At 37.4% G+C, this 20,036-nt stretch overlaps 1 protein-coding gene across 1 annotated transcript in view; it reads left to right on the top strand.

Annotated features, from left to right (window-relative positions):
• eys (eyes shut homolog) overlaps positions 1–20,036 on the top strand; it is a 159,382-nt gene that overhangs the window by 26,656 nt on the left and 112,690 nt on the right. The window contains exons 9-21 of the mRNA XM_063491468.1: positions 1,246–1,385; positions 2,571–2,734; positions 2,890–3,143; positions 5,678–5,782; positions 9,690–9,812; positions 11,667–11,780; positions 13,638–13,760; positions 14,316–14,423; positions 14,941–15,174; positions 16,505–16,627; positions 16,730–16,843; positions 18,595–18,708; positions 19,808–19,921. Coding sequence (XP_063347538.1) covers positions 1,246–1,385; positions 2,571–2,734; positions 2,890–3,143; positions 5,678–5,782; positions 9,690–9,812; positions 11,667–11,780; positions 13,638–13,760; positions 14,316–14,423; positions 14,941–15,174; positions 16,505–16,627; positions 16,730–16,843; positions 18,595–18,708; positions 19,808–19,921 — 1,830 coding nt within the window. The remainder of the gene's footprint in view (positions 1–1,245; positions 1,386–2,570; positions 2,735–2,889; positions 3,144–5,677; positions 5,783–9,689; positions 9,813–11,666; positions 11,781–13,637; positions 13,761–14,315; positions 14,424–14,940; positions 15,175–16,504; positions 16,628–16,729; positions 16,844–18,594; positions 18,709–19,807; positions 19,922–20,036) is intronic.

Here is a 20,036-nt window from a genome sequence, read left to right as displayed (position 1 = left end):
GTCCCACCCCCGTTACACCTGCTCTGTGGGCTGAGCAGGACTGTACCCGTCTACACCGGCCAGGCTGAATATTTAGGGACAAACATATTTAAAATATCTGCCTCTGATAGCCGTAATTCCCCTTTTACTGTTGATATCAACACTATGTCAATATTACACAATGTAGGCCTAATCCAAAAAGCTCTTAAACATGTAAGATGATTACAGAGCCGCTATAGTGTTGTTTGACAGCTTACGTAACGCACAAATTTTCCTCTATCTCCTATTTTTAATATGAGATATCCATACTTTGCACACAAGCTGTTGTCTTTTCTTTTCCGCCGTTCCCATTAGTTGTTCTTTTCCGCAGCCTCTGAAACTGCCTCTGCAGCCTGCCATAATCCCTGATCATGAATCCCTAACTCCCTGAGTAAACTGGTACTAGATGTGGCCGCAGATCCATGGTAACAAAATTCCACAGGGCATACCCTGGCTTTCCAGTGTTGCTGCTAAATCTCATCTGTTATCTCAGTAAACCTAAGCTTCTTCCGCTCATATGCCTCATCTGCTGCATCTTCTTATGGTGAAGGGAGTTCTGCCATGTGAAAAAATAGCCCACAGACTGCTGGACCAGAGTACTAAGAAAAATCTTGGTACATGGCTGAAATTATAAACCACTGTAACTGTGACCTTTTTTTAAAGCACATCCTGCTTTTGACTATATTATATTGTTTAAACATAATAGAAGAGCACATGTGTAGGGTCAAAGTAATGCAGTATTCACTCGCTTCAAATATACTTAAAGGATATGCTAAGTGTATCATCTTGCACAGCAAACGTCAGATATTATTCCTTATTACTCAACAAATGTTTCTTGTAGGAAAAAGGTCTGCTCTGATACAGTAAACCTTTTTTATCAGCCACAAAGTACAGTATACAGATATACATTTCTTTCAACAGAGCAAGAAAGAGGAGGAAATGAAAGCGCATTACTAGGGTTTGCCTGTTCAGGTTTAAATTAAAAATTCAGAAGGCAGATAGGGGGGTGGAGGACACTGAGCATCATCGACTGTGCTTCAAAATGGGGCCAATCCTCCAGCTGACCCACAATTGGGTCAGTTTTGCCCTTGTTTCTTAAATATATAGAGGAGCAGCCTTAATTCCATGACTTAAATTAGATACTAGTGGCACTGATTTCAGGACTTCTGTTTTTTGTGGTCAAGCATTGCTCGAATCAGATTGCATGTATTACATCTTTTCTTGCAGGTTTTCAAGGAAAGAGTTGTGAAGTTGACATAGATGCTTGTGCCCTGTCCAACAACACATGCCCACCAAATACTGAGTGTTTGGATCTCCCTCATGGGCTTGAGTATACCTGCTGTGTACCCTGTCCTCAGCACCTTCAGGTGTGTAAAAAAATCTTGACGTGCTTTTTTTGTCCTCGTCTACTGTCTGCAAATATAAATAAGCTCAGTTCTCAGTAATATAATTTTGTGGATTTGTTTTATTTTTTTATGCTAGACAAAGTTTTGGATATAACTGCGACATATCTCGACAAACTAAAACTTTAGAAGGTGTGGGTTTCAGAGAGTCAGTGTTTTTTCTGAAATGCTGAATATTCTTTCATAATGGTTTTCTTTTATGAATAGAAGATTGGCACCAAATGATAATCCCTAAACACAGCAATCATCGGATGTTGCAGCTGCGCAATATCAATCAGCTTTAACGGCAAGAAAGTTTTATTAAATTCTTAACCGAGAAATCAAATGAAATTTTTCGCAGTGCGGAAAATAGAAACAATAAAAAGCAGAATGGCATAATGTTAACAGTTAGTTAACAGTGTGGTAAATGTTTGATTTTTTTTTTAAATGAAGGTTCCATATATAGTACATAAGAAATTATGTTGGAGGAAAGCAACGCTGGAATTGTCTTTGGCAGGATTTTTGGATTGTGTTTGGCATGAACAATGTTTGCACATTTACAGAACTGAAAAGGCCACCTGACTTGGATGTGTATGTTTGTATGTGTATATTATGTATGTGTGTATTTTTTAAGCAGCCTAACATAAACAGAGAAAGTGCTTCAGATGACAGATGGAGATGATCGCTCACTGTGTAGCAATGCTTGTGTTGGCCCTTGTACAGAAGTGCCATGATGCCTGTATTATAGACCTTTCCACAAGCAAGCTCTTCCTCTGTCCTTTTGTTTTTCCCCGGTGGCATACACGCATCCATTTGCTAGCAGGTGTTTTTTTTTTTTTTTTTTCCTCTTGGGAGGTTTAGCCTTCAGTGACCATTGATCTTGTCTTGTATGACATGTAGCTGCTACATGGAATCCCAAGTGACCCCAGTATAAAGCATGAATCAGTATTCATGACTTTGTCGTGTGTTTTTTAATGAAGCTCATTTTCAGGGATCCAGGGGCAAGAAATGATTAGGAAAAAAAAAAGATGGTTATATTTTCTTTAATCTGAATAAGCTCAGCCCCATTTAAAATATCATACAAAATAAAAGAGTTTCCTTTTTGCACATGAAACAGCATATGTGGTTTCATGACGTGTATATCTAAAAACATCTATTTCCAATCAACAGCCTTGTGCCTTTGGAGGACGCTGTGTGCAAAATAACAGCAGTGCTTACCGATGCATCTGTACCCCTGGATGGTCTGGGCAGGACTGCCGCGTAAATGTCAACGACTGTATTGAACATGGGTGTCAAAATGGAGGCACTTGTATGGATGAGATTGATGGTTACAGGTTAGTGTTCAAATCTTGATGGTCTTGGGGCTGTTCTGCCACCAGAATGTCAATGATTGTAAAAGCTGTTACATTTACTGCTCTTTTCCTTCAGGCTTGAAAGAATTCTTCTAACTCTATACAGTATTAAGAGATTTTCTTTGATCTGTTGCTAGCTGCCTTTGTCCTAGAGGATACACAGGCATCTACTGTGAAGAGGACATTGATTACTGTGTTGACCACCGCTGCTCTGAACATGGTTTTTGTCTGGACCAGCAGTATAACTTCACCTGCCGTTGCATGCTTGGATTCGAAGGACCGCTTTGCGAAGTGGAAATAAATGAGTGCCACAGCCTCCCTTGTTTAAATGGTGCCACCTGTGTGGACCTAATCAGTGATTATCGGTGCCACTGTCCCCCAGGATTTGAGGGTATGATACCATCTGATGTGAATGCAGTGCTGTTTACAATCATTAATAGTACCAGTGACAGGAATATGAGTTTCTGGAGCAGTTTTTAGTGTGCAAATGTTAATTATGGAGCATATAATTAGCAAGTTTATCATAATTTTTAATGAGTAAAGCAATGAAATTTTAATTTTATATGCAGTCATGTTAAAGAGAATTTTTTTACATGACTCTTTGCAGTCCTGTGAAAAACTAAGTGCACCCTTACTGCATCCATGGAAATTAAGATGGTAAGTAACAGCAAGGGGTGATGAGGAAGTGTGCTTGACTGACTGATCATTAGTAATTGTGAACACCTCTATAATAATAGAAGGTTTGGCTTTTGCTTTTCTGGACCGTTCAGGTGTCACAATCTTCCCAGGAGCGTGGGTGTCTAAACAAATTCACCCTAAGGTAAGATTTTGCAATGCTTAGAGAAACTGCAAGAGCTACATCTCAGATTCTGCAGGTCTTAATTTGCATTTATAATATTGAAGTTAACGGCAGTACAATAAGAAAAAGACTGAGTGATTACGGCTTGTTTGAAAGGTTTTACAGGAGGATGCCTCCTCTCTCCAAAGAGAACATGGCAGTACATTTTAAGTCCAAAGCGGAGATTTGTGCTGGTAACCAAACACATATCAGCACTAACATCTCTTACCAACTGTCAGCACGGTGGTGGAAGGGTCATGAATTGGATTTGTTTTGTAGCCAAGGGTCTTGGGCACTTTCCAGTCATTGAGTTGACAATGAACTCTGCATTCCAGAGTATTCTAGAGTCAAATGTGAGGCCATCTGTCTGACAGAAATTGGCTCATGCAAACAACAGGGCGGTGATCCCAAGCACAGCAGCAAATCTTTGGCAGAAAGAAAAGAATCACTTAATGAAAGAATCAGCCATTCATGCAGCTTTGTGTTAACAAGACCAGCAAACAGCCAAAACTTCAGCTTTAATAAAGTTGCCTAATAAAGTGGCCTCAAATGATGTACTTACTTTTTCACAGGACTTCTTTGAGTTTTCTTAATCTTTTTTCCCCCCACATGACTTTATCTATATATGGTCTACATCTTGCTGCCTTCACCGAATTACTTTTATCCCACGTGTATCCGGCTCCATTCCAACTTTTCATTATATCGCCCAAGCACTGCAGAGTGAAAACAACTGTTAGCTAAATAACAAAAATGAAAAAGATTCAGAGTGTGAGGAAAAATCCTAGAAATATTCCTACAGAGTGTCAAACACACGCCTGATCACCTACATCAGAATTCTCTACAAAGGAGAGATTTGCAGCTTCTCATTTCAAGTTGTTGAATTGCACTTGTGCACTGGGGCTGCTGTCTCACATACTACTGTTAGAAACCCTTGCTGTTAAGGGGCCTCTGAAGAAATGCTACATGCATGCCTTATTGGCTTTGCAACTGATGGTGCAGCTGCTGTGGTAGGTCAATAGAGAGGAGCAGGTAAACTCCTGTGTGAAAACATCAACCTTAACTTGACTGTCGTTCACTGCATCATTTGCTAGTTTGACAATCGGTTGGATCACCTGTATCTAAAGAGCAATACAAGAGATTAAGAATATCGCATCAGTGGTTTTATGTGGTTTTCTAATCTGAACACTCTAACAGCTCTCAGAGTATACATCACTGTGGTCCCTGAATTATTTGCATAAAGAGATAAACAAACAAAAAATCACCTGGTGGGTTTTTATATTTAAAATTTTAAAACTACTTCGCCTATTACTTATTCAGTACCAACCTGATTTACAAGTGATGTGAATGTGTAAACAGTGGTGAATTAAAGTGTAATCAGGTAGTTTGGCTAATGGGGGTGGCTGGTTTACTATTAAACTAGGTATACAATATCTAGTAGAGAATGTATGTAGAGGTACAGTCAGCAGATACTTTAATTATCTGAGTACCTTACAGTACATGATTAACGGAGCTCCTACCAGTGTATGGGGTCATGATGGTGAAAGTACAATTACCTTTGGTATAGACAGCCGTGCAGATAGACGAGCAGTGCCTGAGGATGTCGGGCTGTTAGTTCTCTGAGCTCTCTGGCTCACGGAGAACTAAGAGGGCTGAAATATTGCCAGAGGCCAGACCTGACGGAGCTTTAAATTTGTCAGTAAAAATCTTTAATCAATTCCATTCCTAACTCTTGCCCTGAGGATACTAAAACCAGGGCTACAGCATTTATGCATACACGCAAGCAGCAACATGCCGAACACATAATCATTCAATCACATTTTGAGCCGCTAGAATCAGAAGTAATCAGCTGCCTCATGAAATAAAATCACATCTTCAATAAACCAGGTGCTCGTTTATTGATGTGATTCGAGGACAATAAGCAGAAATTTGTACTGCATATGTTCTGATTGCTGTTGTGGTTGCAAATATGAGTCACATGTTGGACTTCACTAGAATAATTGTTAAACTGGCAGGCTGACAGTCACATCTGTGGTAGATACATATTTAAAGTGTTTTTTTGTCCTGTAATATTGAATACCCCCTTGCAGGAAGGAACTGCTCTGAAAATGTAAATGATTGCTGGTCGCAGCCTTGTCTAAATGGAGGTTCATGTATGGATCTGATAAATGACTTCATTTGTCACTGTCCAACTGGTAAGTACCGTCTACTTGTGTATAACTAAGTATGTTTATAAAAATATCATGCTATTAATTTTCTGTATCGTTTACCATGTGAATAGCTGAAAAGTTGATTTCTTGCAGTTACATCCAACTTCTTTGTTTGCTTCTCACTTTTTTGTTTAAAATGCACAAAGTTACCAGAGATCTTTGTTCTTCAGAAAGTTTCAATGCAAGAAAAAGGTTCTACCTGAGGCAACTAGTAATAAATTGGTATTGCGGATTGGGGTTACAAAAAATAACTGTTAGCATTTTAAAATGTACTTTTTATAACCACGGTTGAAACTGATTGCCAGTAAACCCAGAAAAAAGACACGGCCTTTCCTGTTTTGTAAAACACTGATTTGTCCACATATACTGTAATTCAGCTTCTGCTTACTGTAGTTGTGAGCTTGTTCTTTAATCAGGTTTTCCACATTTAGCATCTATTTATAACAAATGTTATAAGAAGGGTCCATAATCAGTCCATGAGAGAGGGAGGTGCTGTAGTCCTTCGAGAGCAGTGGTAATAAAATACTGATTCATTACTTGATTGCGCATCAGAATGCCACAGCCAGGCCGCTTGGCATAACACGTCCAATGTCACATTGAACTGCAAACAACCACAATCCACAAAACAGGATTTACAGATAAATATTTGAAAATAAATCCCACAAAACATAGGTGCTGATCAGACAACAAAAAAACACTTTGGTGTCAAGCAGTAGGTCATTTTGCCCATTTTTTTTCTTAATATATAAAATAGTAGAAGAGTTGTATACAATATGCAATTAAAGTCATTTTGGTTCAATTTTTTTTTAAAGCGCCAAATCCCAACCACAGTTGCCTCAAGGCGCTGAATAAACAAATAAATAAACACATGTAGTTGAATTAAAAGTAACTTGAAACAGCACCTGTTATATGGTGTATTTTATGGCCTTATGGATATAAAAAAAAAATGCATCACTGTAAATAATCTGATCTTATTATTTTCTGCCTTTTTCTCAAATTAGATTTTGGCAAAAACAGAACACCAGTGTGTGAGTAATGGTTCCATTACAGTTATAATTTCACTGACAGATTTAAAGACAGGTGCTTTTGATCACTTTATCCTGTGAGAAATTTAATTAGATAAATAATCTGTCAAACATACATGCTTCCTACTACAAAAAGCACACAGAAAGAATCAGACAAGATCTCCTGTTTGTGTTCAAGTCCATTCCTGCCACCTTGTCTTGTTTGGAGCTACAGTCTATCATATATGTGTTTTCCAGTTTTGCTTGAATTGGGTGGCAGTATTTTTCTTTTCTTTTTTTCAAATGTATATGAAACAGAATTAGATTAGAAAAGTTGTAAAGATTATTCAATCAAGACTGCCCAGTCTTATAAATGTGTTGTTTTAGAGACAGAAAAAAAAGTTTAAGCTGCATCTGGATGGGTAAACACACACACTGATTGGCAGTTGTGCTCATTTGTTGATCGCAGCTGTATTTCCTGGGGGATTCCCAAGTTCTGTGAAGATGGTACTTGTTTAACTCAGCAACTTCCCACATTCTGAAGATATAATATTTTAGTTAAGAAGAAATACCAAAATAATATTGCAATACAGCACTTACGTCTCGCTGTTCCAATTTTAAAAAAAAATGCACCAAATTTTAAGGAGTTGAGAATGTTGTAAAATAAACCAAGGTGTAAATGTGCAAGACCTAAACTGATTCATACAGATGCAGCTAGTTGCATTATTAACATTTAACATGAACTAAAGGCTAAATGGTGTTATGGCAGATTACCTGAATTGAATTGTGTATGCACTCTGTGGCCACTTTGTTGGATGCACCTTGCTAGTACCTCGGACCCTCTTTTGCTTTCAGAAGTCCCTTATATCTTTGTGGCAGAGATTCAGCAAGGAAATATCCTTCATAGAATTTGGACCGTATTTACATTATAGCATTATAGCATCACGCAATTTGCAAATTTGTGGGCAGCACATCCATGGCCTAAGTCTCCCATTCTAAAAGATCTGATAGGTCCTTTATTGGATTTAAATCTGGTGTCTGTGACATTTAAGTACAACAAACACATTCAAGAAAGCATTTTGAAATGATTTGAGCTTCGTGACATGACGTGTTATCCTGCTTCAAATTGCCATTAGAAGATGGAAACAATGTGACCATAAAGGGATGGATGTGGTTTAAAAGATCATCAGCTGGTATTAAGGGGCTCAATCTGTGCCAAGAAAATATTCCCCACACCACTGCCTACAAGGCAAAAATGGATCTATGCTTACACACTACCATTTGAATGTATGAACAGAAACTGACACTTATCAGACAGGGCAACTTTTTTTTTCAAATTTTCTATTGTCCAGTTTTGGTGAGCCTGTATGAATTGTAGCCTCAGTTTCCCGTTCTCAGCTCACAGGAGTGGCTCCCAGTGGATTGTGTGCTCAGTGAGGATCTTCTGCATGCCTTGGTTCTAATGCATGTTTCTTTAGGTGACTTTGCCTGTCCTAGCAGCCTGGCCATTCACCTCTGTCCTCTGACAAGAACAAGGCACTTTCACCAAGAGAACTGCCGCTCTTTTTTGGACCATTCTCTGTAAACTTTAGACCTGGCTGTGTATAAAATCCCAGTAGATCAGCAGTTTCTGAACTGCTCTGCCCATCTGGCTCCAACAACCTTGCCATGTTCAAAGTCATTTAATACACCTTTATTCTCGATTCTGATGTTCGGTTTGACATTCAGCAGCTCTTCTTGACTATGTCTACGTTCCTAAATGCATTGAATTCTTACCATGTAATTGATTGGCTAATTAGATGGCTCTGAACAGTTCTACCTAACAATGTGGCCAGAGAGTATAGTTTGTAGTGTACCATGTTACCTAACAAGCAGATCATTAATGAAGGCTAAACCCAAAACCGATTTGTTGGAGGTGTTGAACTACTCAATGTAAATGTGTGTTTCATTAGAATATCTTGTGGGTATGAATTTTGAAACCAGAAGAAATAACAAGTTTTTTTCCCCAATTTTTTATAATTTTTTTAATACATCTGAGGACTGAACCACTGGTAGGTGTCAGATAGGATAGGGAGTCCCACTTGGAGATGGTGACACTGTAAATGTGACATTCCTTCATGCAACATTAACCTCAGAGTGAACTGCATGCACAATTGGTTATTAAACACTTCTGAAACACTCTGTTGGAGGCAATAGCTGTCCATTAACTAGCCAAGGCAATACATAATTTAATGGGAAAAAGGGTAGTTGGAAGGTCATCAAATATCTGGATAGATGTGCTGGTGGAAAGTAAGCTGGTCTGGATTCAGGTTACAGTCTAAAGAAAGTGAAGTCCACTTCTAGCTAAATGCATTACACAATCCAATAGAACTGACGTCAACTTCCATTTGTGATGGAAATATGACTAGAGTACATTTTCCTTGGAGCATAAGCTAGGATATTTCACTGTTAGCACTATCATATTTTAAGTGATTTAAGTGATCTATTTTAAGACTCTTCCCATTCATGTTTATCTATTTTTGGAAATGTTTAATTCATATCAGTCTCCAAATCTGTCTGTTCTTTATTTGCAGCAGTAGACATTGACAGAGGTATCTATCAGTGACATGCAGATGTGCGTGTGTAGGGGTAGATAATGTGATATAGATCAGTCCAGTGCGGTAGGCCCCTGTCAATGATTCACTCAATTAGCATACTGCATAGCAGGTAGATTGCAAGGAGAAAAATCAATACGTCCATTAATCTGCTGAATAAAAGCTGTCTTTATCTAATAAAACATACAGCCATAAAGGTGTGTTGCATTTTGTGTGTTTATGTATTCAATGCTTGTGCCTTGATTCCTCAAGGTTTTGCTGATTTTTGCTTTTGCATTGTTAACTCTGTTTCAGGGTTCAAGGGGAAAGATTGCTCTTTGGATATTGACCTTTGCTCGTTTGGAATGTGCAGTGAACATACATTAAAATGCACCGAGACCAAGGATGGACAGAATTTCTCTTGCACATGTGAAAGCGGTGAGCAAGTCTTTTAACAGGTTAAAAGTAAGCACACAAATCTGTGTTTTGCCTGCTTATTTGTCCACATAATTACAGTGAAAAAAATTACATAAAAATGAAATTGTCTCCACTGACTCACTGGTAAATTAAGCTTCACAAATGTCAGTTATCTGCAAATCATTATTATTTCATTAGATCTAGACTGAAGATCATCACTTCATGCCTTACTTTACTGCACTAAGAAAGTTCTTGTTTTAGACCATATATTAAAATTTGCATCTACGCTGATGCATTATGTCTTTTAAGTTCCAAACAGTCTGATAAAAAAATGATGATTTTCAAAGGATAATGTCACGGTTTCTTAAAAAAAACGACTTAATTTTGTTTGTGTGTCAGTCAAATCTCTTGGATTCCCTTCCATGTGGATGTCACTGTTATCACAGCATGTCGCTGCCAGAAGTGACAGGGATAAGACAAGAGTAAGTGGAAGGGGCTTGATCTCTAAGATACTCTGAAGCTTGCCAGGGTTATCCAGGCTTCAGAGACTTGCAAGTCAGTAGCGTGTGTGAGTTTGGTACTGTGTAAGTACACACAGGGGGAATCATGCAGGTTTTTTTTTCTTCTGGATGCAGTTAGGGTACTTGGAATAATAAATATTTCCTAGCCATACCAGTCATAATTCAGCCAACACTAGTCCTCAGCAGCACTACTATCTCTGCAAACGAATGGTTGTTACATAAAAGTCCATGTAACCTAATCAATAACCGTAACTTCATTACCCCCGTTGCATTTATGCTCGGCAGATGTCACAGTGAAGGATCGTGAGTGATTTCTTATGTAAATGCAAGCAACCTGCAGCTAGCTGCTCTCCCTAAAACACTTCTCAAGGGCAAGCTGTGAGATGCTGTTTTGTTTAGATATTTCTTGTCGACAGTCTTGGCATCCATATTATCTAATGCTTTTGAGCCTAAGGTGTTGTAAAACATGTTACTCATGCCCCTCACTATACTCTCTATCCCACGCTGCCAACTTTTTGACCTAATATTTAGTACATACGCTAAAGCACACCCATCCGTGGTCTGAGAATGAACTCAGATTGGTCGATTTTGCATGCAAATGTGTAATTTCTATATGAATAAAATATAAAAGTTGATTAGGAAATGTTTCATTTTGCACTGGCATTACATTAAGAGAGTTTAGTGAATGAAGCTATTTAACTCAGGATTGTAGAACACAGCAGCTGGGTTTGTTTTACTTCTGTTTCTCTTTATTATAACCCTGTGACTTTTATTGTGCAAACTTATAAACTTCTTTTCCTGCAGTAAGACAGATTCCTTGTCCTTTTAATCTTTGCTAAATTTCTAATTGTGAAGGGCATCTTCAGACCGTTACATTTGGATAACTGTGTGTGAAACACTGTGTACGCTCAAACAACTACTCTATGGCAGATAAGTGGGACATTAACCCACACACAGCTTGTGTAGCACCAGAAATAATGTGCTTAAAACACTGGCATGTTTCCTGTCTGTAATGGCCCGCGTGAGTGTGCTTACATGTGTGCGCTGATGCATGTTATTTGTTTTATGCGGTTCTCTTTGTGTATTGATTGACTTTGATCTTAAAAATCACTGGATTTGGCTTGTTTAATGTAATAAATCAGAAGGGCAATGACTGCCTCTTATTAAACATGATTAAATGATCCAGTGAGCTGAGTCTGCATGTGCCCAGCAAGTTCTTTGAATCAATACGAGCTTTGAAAACCAGCTTTTGTTTGTGAAAACAAAGTCATGCTGATCCTAATTGACTGAGAAATAAAACCAGGCAAAAAGGATTCCAATAACGCTTTTTTCTTTCTTTCTACATATGCTGCAGGGTTTGGAGGGTCATTTTGTGAAGTAAATCTTAATGAGTGCGAGTCAAACCCATGTCAGAATGGTGGCATTTGCGTAGATGGCATTGACATGTATCAGTGCTTGTGCTCAGAGGGTAAGTTGTAATGCAATTATATGTCCCAATAGTCAAGATAATATGATTATATTGCTAATTCAGACTTTGTTGGTTTTTAAGTGGGCAGTCAAGCAATTGCAGCCCTAAAGTTATAACCATGGTTTAAATGAAAAAGCTATTCAGAAACACTTTTACATTCTTTTCTTTTTTCCATTTGGAGGTCGTTTTCTTATTCTTAGGGATAAATGGGCAAGCACTGATGAAAAGACATTGACTTATTTCCACTGCAGCTGTGATTCAAGTGATTCACGAAGCGAGGCTTTTTATTTTTTGCTACAAGGAAAACTCTTATAAAAGTATCCAGAAGACAAAATGAGGGTACCCTCACCGTTTGTGTACTTTACTGTAGACTGATACTTACTGTAAGACATAATACTTTGTTTAAACAGAGTTGAATGTGGTAAAGAGTTTTTCTTAACTGCTTTGTTGCTTCTTCTGCCTTTTTTAAAGTAGCCGAGCTCTAATTTCACAGTGATATCTACTTCAGTTTTAATCTCAGGAATCAAAACATCTGTAATAGTTTACTGTATTTTGAATAATTTCAGCAATTGCAACACGTATTTTTATCTACCTTACAACAGTTTCCCCAAAATTCTCATCTTATGAGCTCATTAATGCATGAAATGAATTGAACCACCCCCTCCAGATTCCTCTCCCCTGCACAAAAACTCTTTTCACTATGTCAGAAGAATGCACGGTACATTCAGTAAGTTTATTGCTTTCAAGTGAACAGTGGAATTCTTGTGCATTGCATTGCAGCGCAGACTCTTTTAGATATATTGAATCTGTCCTGAACAAAAATTAAATAACTAGTGTTATCCACACAGGCCTTCACGGAATCTGCAAGGACTCAATTCCAGCACAACTACATAAGATTATTGTTCCCTATCTCATTTGTCAGGATAGAATTTTGTCCAAATTGAAATGAAGCTAATAGAGCTAAGAGCAGAATTCAATTAAAATCTGTGTAAAGGTACTGTACTCTCACCAACAGCCGTTTTTTAACCATACAAAGCTGATTGCTAGCTTTACTCAGGATAATATTCAGTTAAACATTTTGAATCTCCTGGTTTGCAGTTCAAGGTTAGCAAGTATTTGCTTAGATTTCTCCGATCACATAAAATCATTCAGTCAGAAATTGTCATGGGTGTCATTAGTGTAAAAGAAATAAATCACACCTATTTTTCCTGTAATTTCTTGGTCCGGTTGACATCTTACCTGTGAGACATACCTCTGATTAATCTGTGATTGTGGGTGAAGCCTGTTATGCATTTTTAATGAAGTCAGGATAATTGTCAAATTTTATGACTTGGAGAGAGGTGGAAATTGGTTCCATGGTCAGTTTGAGAAATGATGAGAATTTGACCTGCACCGATGGTGCTGATAGCCAAGCATTAGTCATGGGCCTCCTGTAGCTGCAGTGTGTGACAGTGCTAATGATAGTCATTTTGTAGCGTGACCACACGGTGGAATATATTTATGAGGGACTAAAATGTCAGAAATTGGCAGCATTCACTTTTACATGATGACTTCAACCTTTTATTTTTTAAATATCAAATGTACTGAAATAACTCAGAATTAACCACCATGAAGAAAATCATAATCAGGTAAGCACACAGAGTGAAAAAATACATCTTATTTCCTTCAAGTACAGACTGTGGCACAGTGGATTCTCTACCTTGTTAACTTGTGGAAAAAGTCATGTAAAATTAGATGAAAGGTATAAATTGCTTTGGGGTGTAATTTATTGGTAATTAGTATCTTTTCAAGTCTGGTGTTTACTGACATTCACACACCATATCTGATATGAGATTTTTGCTTTTCTTTCCATACGAGGACTTAAGGGGCTGAACTGTGAAATCAACTATGATGAATGTGTCCATGGATACTGCACCAATAACTCCACATGTATTGACCTGGTTGCAGACTATGAGTGCATCTGTCCTGCGGGCTTTGCTGGCGAGTTATCTGTGTTATCATTTTCATAGTGGGCCTTGATGAACATAGCCTAGTTCAATGAATGTTAAACAGCTATAACCATTAAAATATCTGGCTTTACTAATGTAAGAGTGTATCTAATTGATAATTAAAAATCCTCATGTATAAGCTGAATATAGGATAAATGTATCTACATATAGAACATGTGTTACAGAAATCTAAAACAGCACTTTATCCTCTTAATAAGCACCATGATATTTACAGTGAATTTGACAAAGTGCAAACATTTAAATTACTTTAGGTAATTTCCCTAACTAATACATGTTCATTTGGTTTCAGCGGTGAGAAAAGACTTGATAGACACTAAAAGTGCAAAGATATGGCAATTATACAGCAGTATCTCCCCAAATGACTTAATTACTAAAACACACATATCTCACTTTGATGGTCTTTCCTCGCTATAGTCAAATTCATTTGTGTGTCACCTTGTTGAGACGTTTCGTTATGTTTCCAGTCCTATCGTTCGTCATTATCTTGATAAATTAACAATCTTGTTAACAATGTTTACCTTTTCAGGTAAAAATTGTTCATTGTCTGACTCTCCATGTACACCAGACCTCTGCAAAAATGGAGGAACCTGCTCCTACAGCTTGACTGGGGAAATGCAGTGCATTTGTCCGGCAGGTATTGAACGAGCCTTTTTACACAGCAGAGTGGCATACATTTATTTAATCTTTGTTTTGACATATTGATCAGACATACTCATTGCTCCAGTCACTAATCTATAAATGTTGAACAGTGGGCTTCATAAAAAATAGTATTAAGTTATTTAATCGATATAGCTACACTGAGATCGCTTAATTAGACGCCCAATCCCTTTTGTAACTTCAATCATTAGTGCACATTAAAACATATCAGTGTTGTTGTTTTCCTCCAATTGAATATCATTAGAAGCCAATATACACATATTCAGATTGGTGAAAAGGCTGACTGTATGTTTTTCGGTACTATTTCTGAAGTCTCTCTTTGGCTTTAGTGATTTATACACTGACTGGTTGAATTATGTAAATCAGCAAGGACTAAAAATCCTGGCAATGACATATTTACATGAAATCACAATTCATGATTTCTGACAGATGTGGAACAGCTTACTGTACACAGCACATAGCATCAATCATGCCTTTGATCCCACCTCTTACAGGATACCTTGGCAAAGATTGCTCCTCATCAGTAAGCCAATGTGTGTCAAATCCCTGCGACCCCGAGGGAACTATCCTCTGTGAAAAGCTGGAAAATACTTATAGATGTGTGTGTCAACATGGGTACACTGGGCGGCACTGCAAAACACCTATAAACCACTGCGTTGATGGCCTGTGTCAACATGGTTCAGCGTGTGTCGATCTATCAGGGGGGTTCAAGTGTGATTGTTTACCAGGTGGGTTCATCACTCTGCAGGGGCTTGTTTCAGGTGGCTGCATTTCCTTGAATGAATCATGTATATAGCAGACACAATCCCAGTTTGAGCTGTTCACTTGTTCAGCTTTCTTCTCTGTGGGAGTCTAATCTCTTTGGCCTTAAGCAACAACACGTAACAGTCTTATGAAATGTGTAAGTCAAGGCTCAGTTCATCAGGTTGTGAGCTGACTTCAAAGCAGTGATGACGTTTAGGATTCCTCTTTGCCCACAAAGACTCCACAAGTCTTCCTTTGGCAATGTATCCCGTTGATAAAATACAAGTAAGCACATCTATTATTATAACATTAAATATTTCAATCAGAAATTGTAGTCATTACTTCATTTCTGTTTGATAAAAAATGCGACCTGTACAGGTGATTGCCGCACTTACTGTACTAGCAGTGGCCACAAAGAATTGTTATAACAAACGTTTAAACCTCCAGATCACACTGATAATTTTGGTACTTAGTAAAATGTTAATAAAATAGGGACAATCTTTGCAAATTGTTTAGAAATGTTAAAACGATTTCATTAGCAATCAACTGTCGTCTACCTACAACATCCCGAATGACTAATTTCCTTCTCTAAGAAGTTATTTCATAGCCTTAAGTGAAGAGTGTGGAAGGCACTGAGTGTTCATTGCTTGTATGAAGTGCTGTGTTTTCGTTTGAAAGTAAAACCAGTTTTCTTTAAAAAAAAAAAACAGAAGAAAATTGTAGTTATAAAAAGCCTCAGACCAAACATGTTCATGACAAACATCTTACATTTTTAATGCATGTTGATTTTATGCTTAAAAGGTGCACTTTGGGGTTTTCTTGTAAAAAGGCTTATGTTTTCATTAATTATTTCTCCTATAACACACTGCAACAATAACCGCATCTCTTCCCTTAACATGAAACACAAAGACATTTTGGAATTTTATTTAACCCTGCTCTGTAATTAACATTTGCTTCCTTGCAGTCTTCTTCTTCCAAACCATTGTGGGTACTATGCATAGCTGTTTTATGGTATCAGCTTATCTTGCTCATGTGTGCACATGTGCAACCTTGCACAATAAAATATGTGCAGAAAAAGTCCCCAAAACACTGTTTCAGAGTCCAAAATTCCACACAAATATTTACATTTTTGTTTTTCCTTAACAATACACTCATTGTACATTTTGTCATTTTCTCCAGTTATAGAGGTAAACCATATAACTTTCAGAGATTTAAAAAAAAGGGTATGTTATCAAGCATCCTAAAGGGATAACTTTAAAGAAATGCAATGTAAAAATGGGAGATTCCATAGAATGTCTCACCCTTTTTCCACAGGTTTAACAGGCCAGTTTTGTGAGATAAACATTGATGACTGTGAAAAAGAGCCATGTGGAGTCCTGAGCATTTGTAAAGACACTTTGAACGGCTACAATTGCTTCTGTGCACCAGGATTTATTGGTAAGTGAAAGCTATCTTGAAGTTATTCTTTGTGAGTTAAAGTGGCATTTTATTCACAGAAGCAATTTGTCAACATGCAGTCCTTCTTTTATATTTTCTTAGGAAATAACTGTGAGATTGAAGTGAATGAGTGTCTCAGCCAGCCTTGTCGCAATGGAGGCTCCTGCGTAGATGAGCTCAACTCATTCAGCTGCCAGTGTCCCCCTGGGATCACAGGTATTTTATATGGTTCTTACATGACTGCTCAAACTTATATGTGTGACCTATGTAAATAAAACTGAGCAAAAGTCACTCGAAATAACTGGCAAATGTCTATAAACATTAGCAAGCGTAGTGAAAATGTAATATCCATATATTATGTCATTTATTGTTAATGCAACACTGAATTATTTTTTTTTACATTTGTTTGTTTGTTTTTCAACACAATGCCATGAATGTAAGATCATATAAATTTATTTTACATATGTATTTTATTCTTGTTCTGTTTTACTACTATATATTTACAGGTTCCTTAAAATGTATGTTTTAAAATATTTATTAAACAGTGCTAGCAGTTTGATTTGTGATCCAATTTCTAGTGTTAAGAGTTTATTGCCCACAGCTGAAGTATGAAAATGGTTTTAAAGTGCATATACCTTTACAGGCTCGAGGTTGGATATGGTGCTTCTGAGGTTTCACTGACTGTATTTAATGTCTTATAGCCATAGCTCTTGAAAAATGTTGTGCTAAAATTGTGTACTATTCCCTTGCTGTAAATGTAATTTTTGGATTTTTGGAAACAAATATCTTTGGATTTGATGCCTCAGGATGTGGCTATTTTTAACATAAGTGTTGAGTAAAATAAGCAAAGGTAGTGTTTACTTTAACCTAACTACACTCTTACTAAGCAAAGGTATAAAAATGTAGTCTGTGTCATCAGAGGCGAGGCAGAGGATGTTTATCCTTCTGAGAACTTCAATGCTGCCATTAAATTCTTCACCGATTATTTAATACATCTGTGCAAATGTTTGTTTGGTATCGTTATTAGCATAATAAGGGGTTCATAAACTCATAAGATGTCAATGTTTATCTAAATAAAATCTAAAAGGCTTTGATATTGACATTTCATGGGTTTTCTGAACTTAAATCTAGAGGAAATGTCATAAATCTTTACCAAATACTTACTTGAAAGGTGTTATTCTCTGTTTGTAATTAAAGACATAATTGAGTCACCAAAATCAGAATAAATTCCCAGAATATAATAGAACATATGTCTTAGCAAATCTGCTTTAATAAAATGTTATGTAGCATTAGTTACTGGACAAAAACTTTGAGCGGGCCCCCCCCCCCTTTGGATGTCTTGACTGTGTTAAAGGGAGATCACTTAGATAATTATATCTGGGAAAACTGACCGTCACTATGGGCAGCAAGACTAATCCAATGTGTTAATGCTTCCATCATGCAAGTCTTTAGAAAAGATCCACAAAGGAGAGGAGGAGGTTGAAAAACAAGCTCTATTGTTTATAGTGTTACAAGTGCAGCACAAACAGTACACTGTAATTACATGGAATGTTGGTGTAATTCAAAGACCCGTTATCATTTTGGCATTTCACACTATGTAACAGCCTCCTCTAAAGCTGTGAAACAGCGATAGTGAAGGAAAAAAATCATCTTGCTGCTTGGTTAGTTTGCTGCTAATCTGCTCTCTATTCTGAGCAAAAAACAAGGACAGAACAGCAAGAGAATAGTCTGTATTCTATAGAACGTGTGTGTACACAACAATCATTTTATTACGTAGACCTGCTCATGTTTGTTAATGCAAGTATGTAGGCATAGGTCAAGATGACCTGTTGAGCATACATATGAATATATACATATACACATTTAACCTTCATGCCAAATAAAGCATATTTCATTCCTTCAGTCAAATCTGTGCTGTATGACACTTTTTGACCATTTGTGATTGCTGCTGCTTGTTGACATTATAGGCATCTACTGTGAAGTCAACATAGACGAGTGCATGTCCTCTCCCTGCCTGCACAATGCCACTTGTGTTGACCTAGTTCATGCCTACGGATGTCTCTGTATGTCTGGCTTTGCAGGTTAGTGAATGCACTTTATGTGAATACTTCTGCAATGTGTGATGTGACATCCTATACATATACGAAGATATGGAAGTATTTCTTATTTTGCATAATGTGTGAATAGTTTTCCAGTACAAATAAACAGAGAAGCAATAAAACTTCACAAAAATGGGGGTTGTGGACATGAACACATCTCTGAGGTTTAACAAGTACTAAATCTGCAACAGATCTTGGGCTCTGAAGCACTGTAGATACGTTTATGCTAACAGTTTATAGTTCAGACTCGGCACTAACATGTGAACATGAATCTACAGCCATAGTCATTCCTCTGCTTTGTTGTATTTAGGTGTAAAATGGTCATGGTTAGTCACAGCAATTAGTAGAGCGGTGTTGCGTTTGCACTCATGCTCTTATCCTGTAGTACTTTTGCTTTACATGTGGTGCTACGATGCTCACTGTTTATAGTGCAAAGTTGACTGTAGATTAAACCACAGGTAAGACTCCCAAACTTAAAGGTCAACCACAACAATGGCTTTTGAACTATTTCCTAGCAATTTGCTAATAATTCTCACAGAGCAGGATTCACAATGCAGACCCAAAAATAGAAGTGGTGCAGTGCTCAATCCTGTGAAATCTTACAGGCACAAAGGAGGTGATTTCTCTTCTTTCTAAAATTCTTAAGGATTATGCATTTAGAACTTTTTTCTTTTTCTTTTTTTTCTTTTTTTTGCATGTTGACAAATGATATGTAAAATGGAAAGAGGATGTTCTTGCTGCTCCAGCTACGTTGCTGCAGCACAGCAGGAAACCCTTTATGGTATTATAGCTCTGTTCAGCACTTCTTTCATTCTCTGTGTGTAGCATTAAGGTCCGCAATATCCCCTCCCCCTAAAGAATGCCAAAACCCCAGATATTGCAGGTACATGTTGTTTATCCACATTCAATTTACTTTTCTTACTCAGATGAAAGATTGATGTAAAGTAACAGCAAGAACATGCGGTACAGCATAGATAATAATACAGAAAAGGTCATTTTTAATTGGTTGAATTACTGAATGTTTATGTCGATCACTCTTCGGCATAGCATATTTATCAATTTGTGTTCTTTCCCGTCAAAGGTACAACATGTGAACTCGACATTGATGAGTGTGCTTCATCTCCTTGCAAGAATGGAGCCACTTGCATTGACCAGCCTGGTAATTACTTCTGCCAGTGTGTGGCTCCATTTAAAGGTAATGAGCACTGAGGGAATGGGGACAAAAAGCAAAGTTAATTAAATTCACATACTATTATTTTCACCTGTCTGAACTAACTTCACATGTCTCAACAAAATTAGTAAGTCTTTAT

The sequence above is a fragment of the Pelmatolapia mariae genome, linkage group LG13 (assembly GCF_036321145.2).
Source record: "Pelmatolapia mariae isolate MD_Pm_ZW linkage group LG13, Pm_UMD_F_2, whole genome shotgun sequence".
NCBI lineage: Eukaryota > Metazoa > Chordata > Actinopteri > Cichliformes > Cichlidae > Pelmatolapia > Pelmatolapia mariae.
This window is presented reverse-complemented; position numbering and strand designations above follow the sequence as displayed.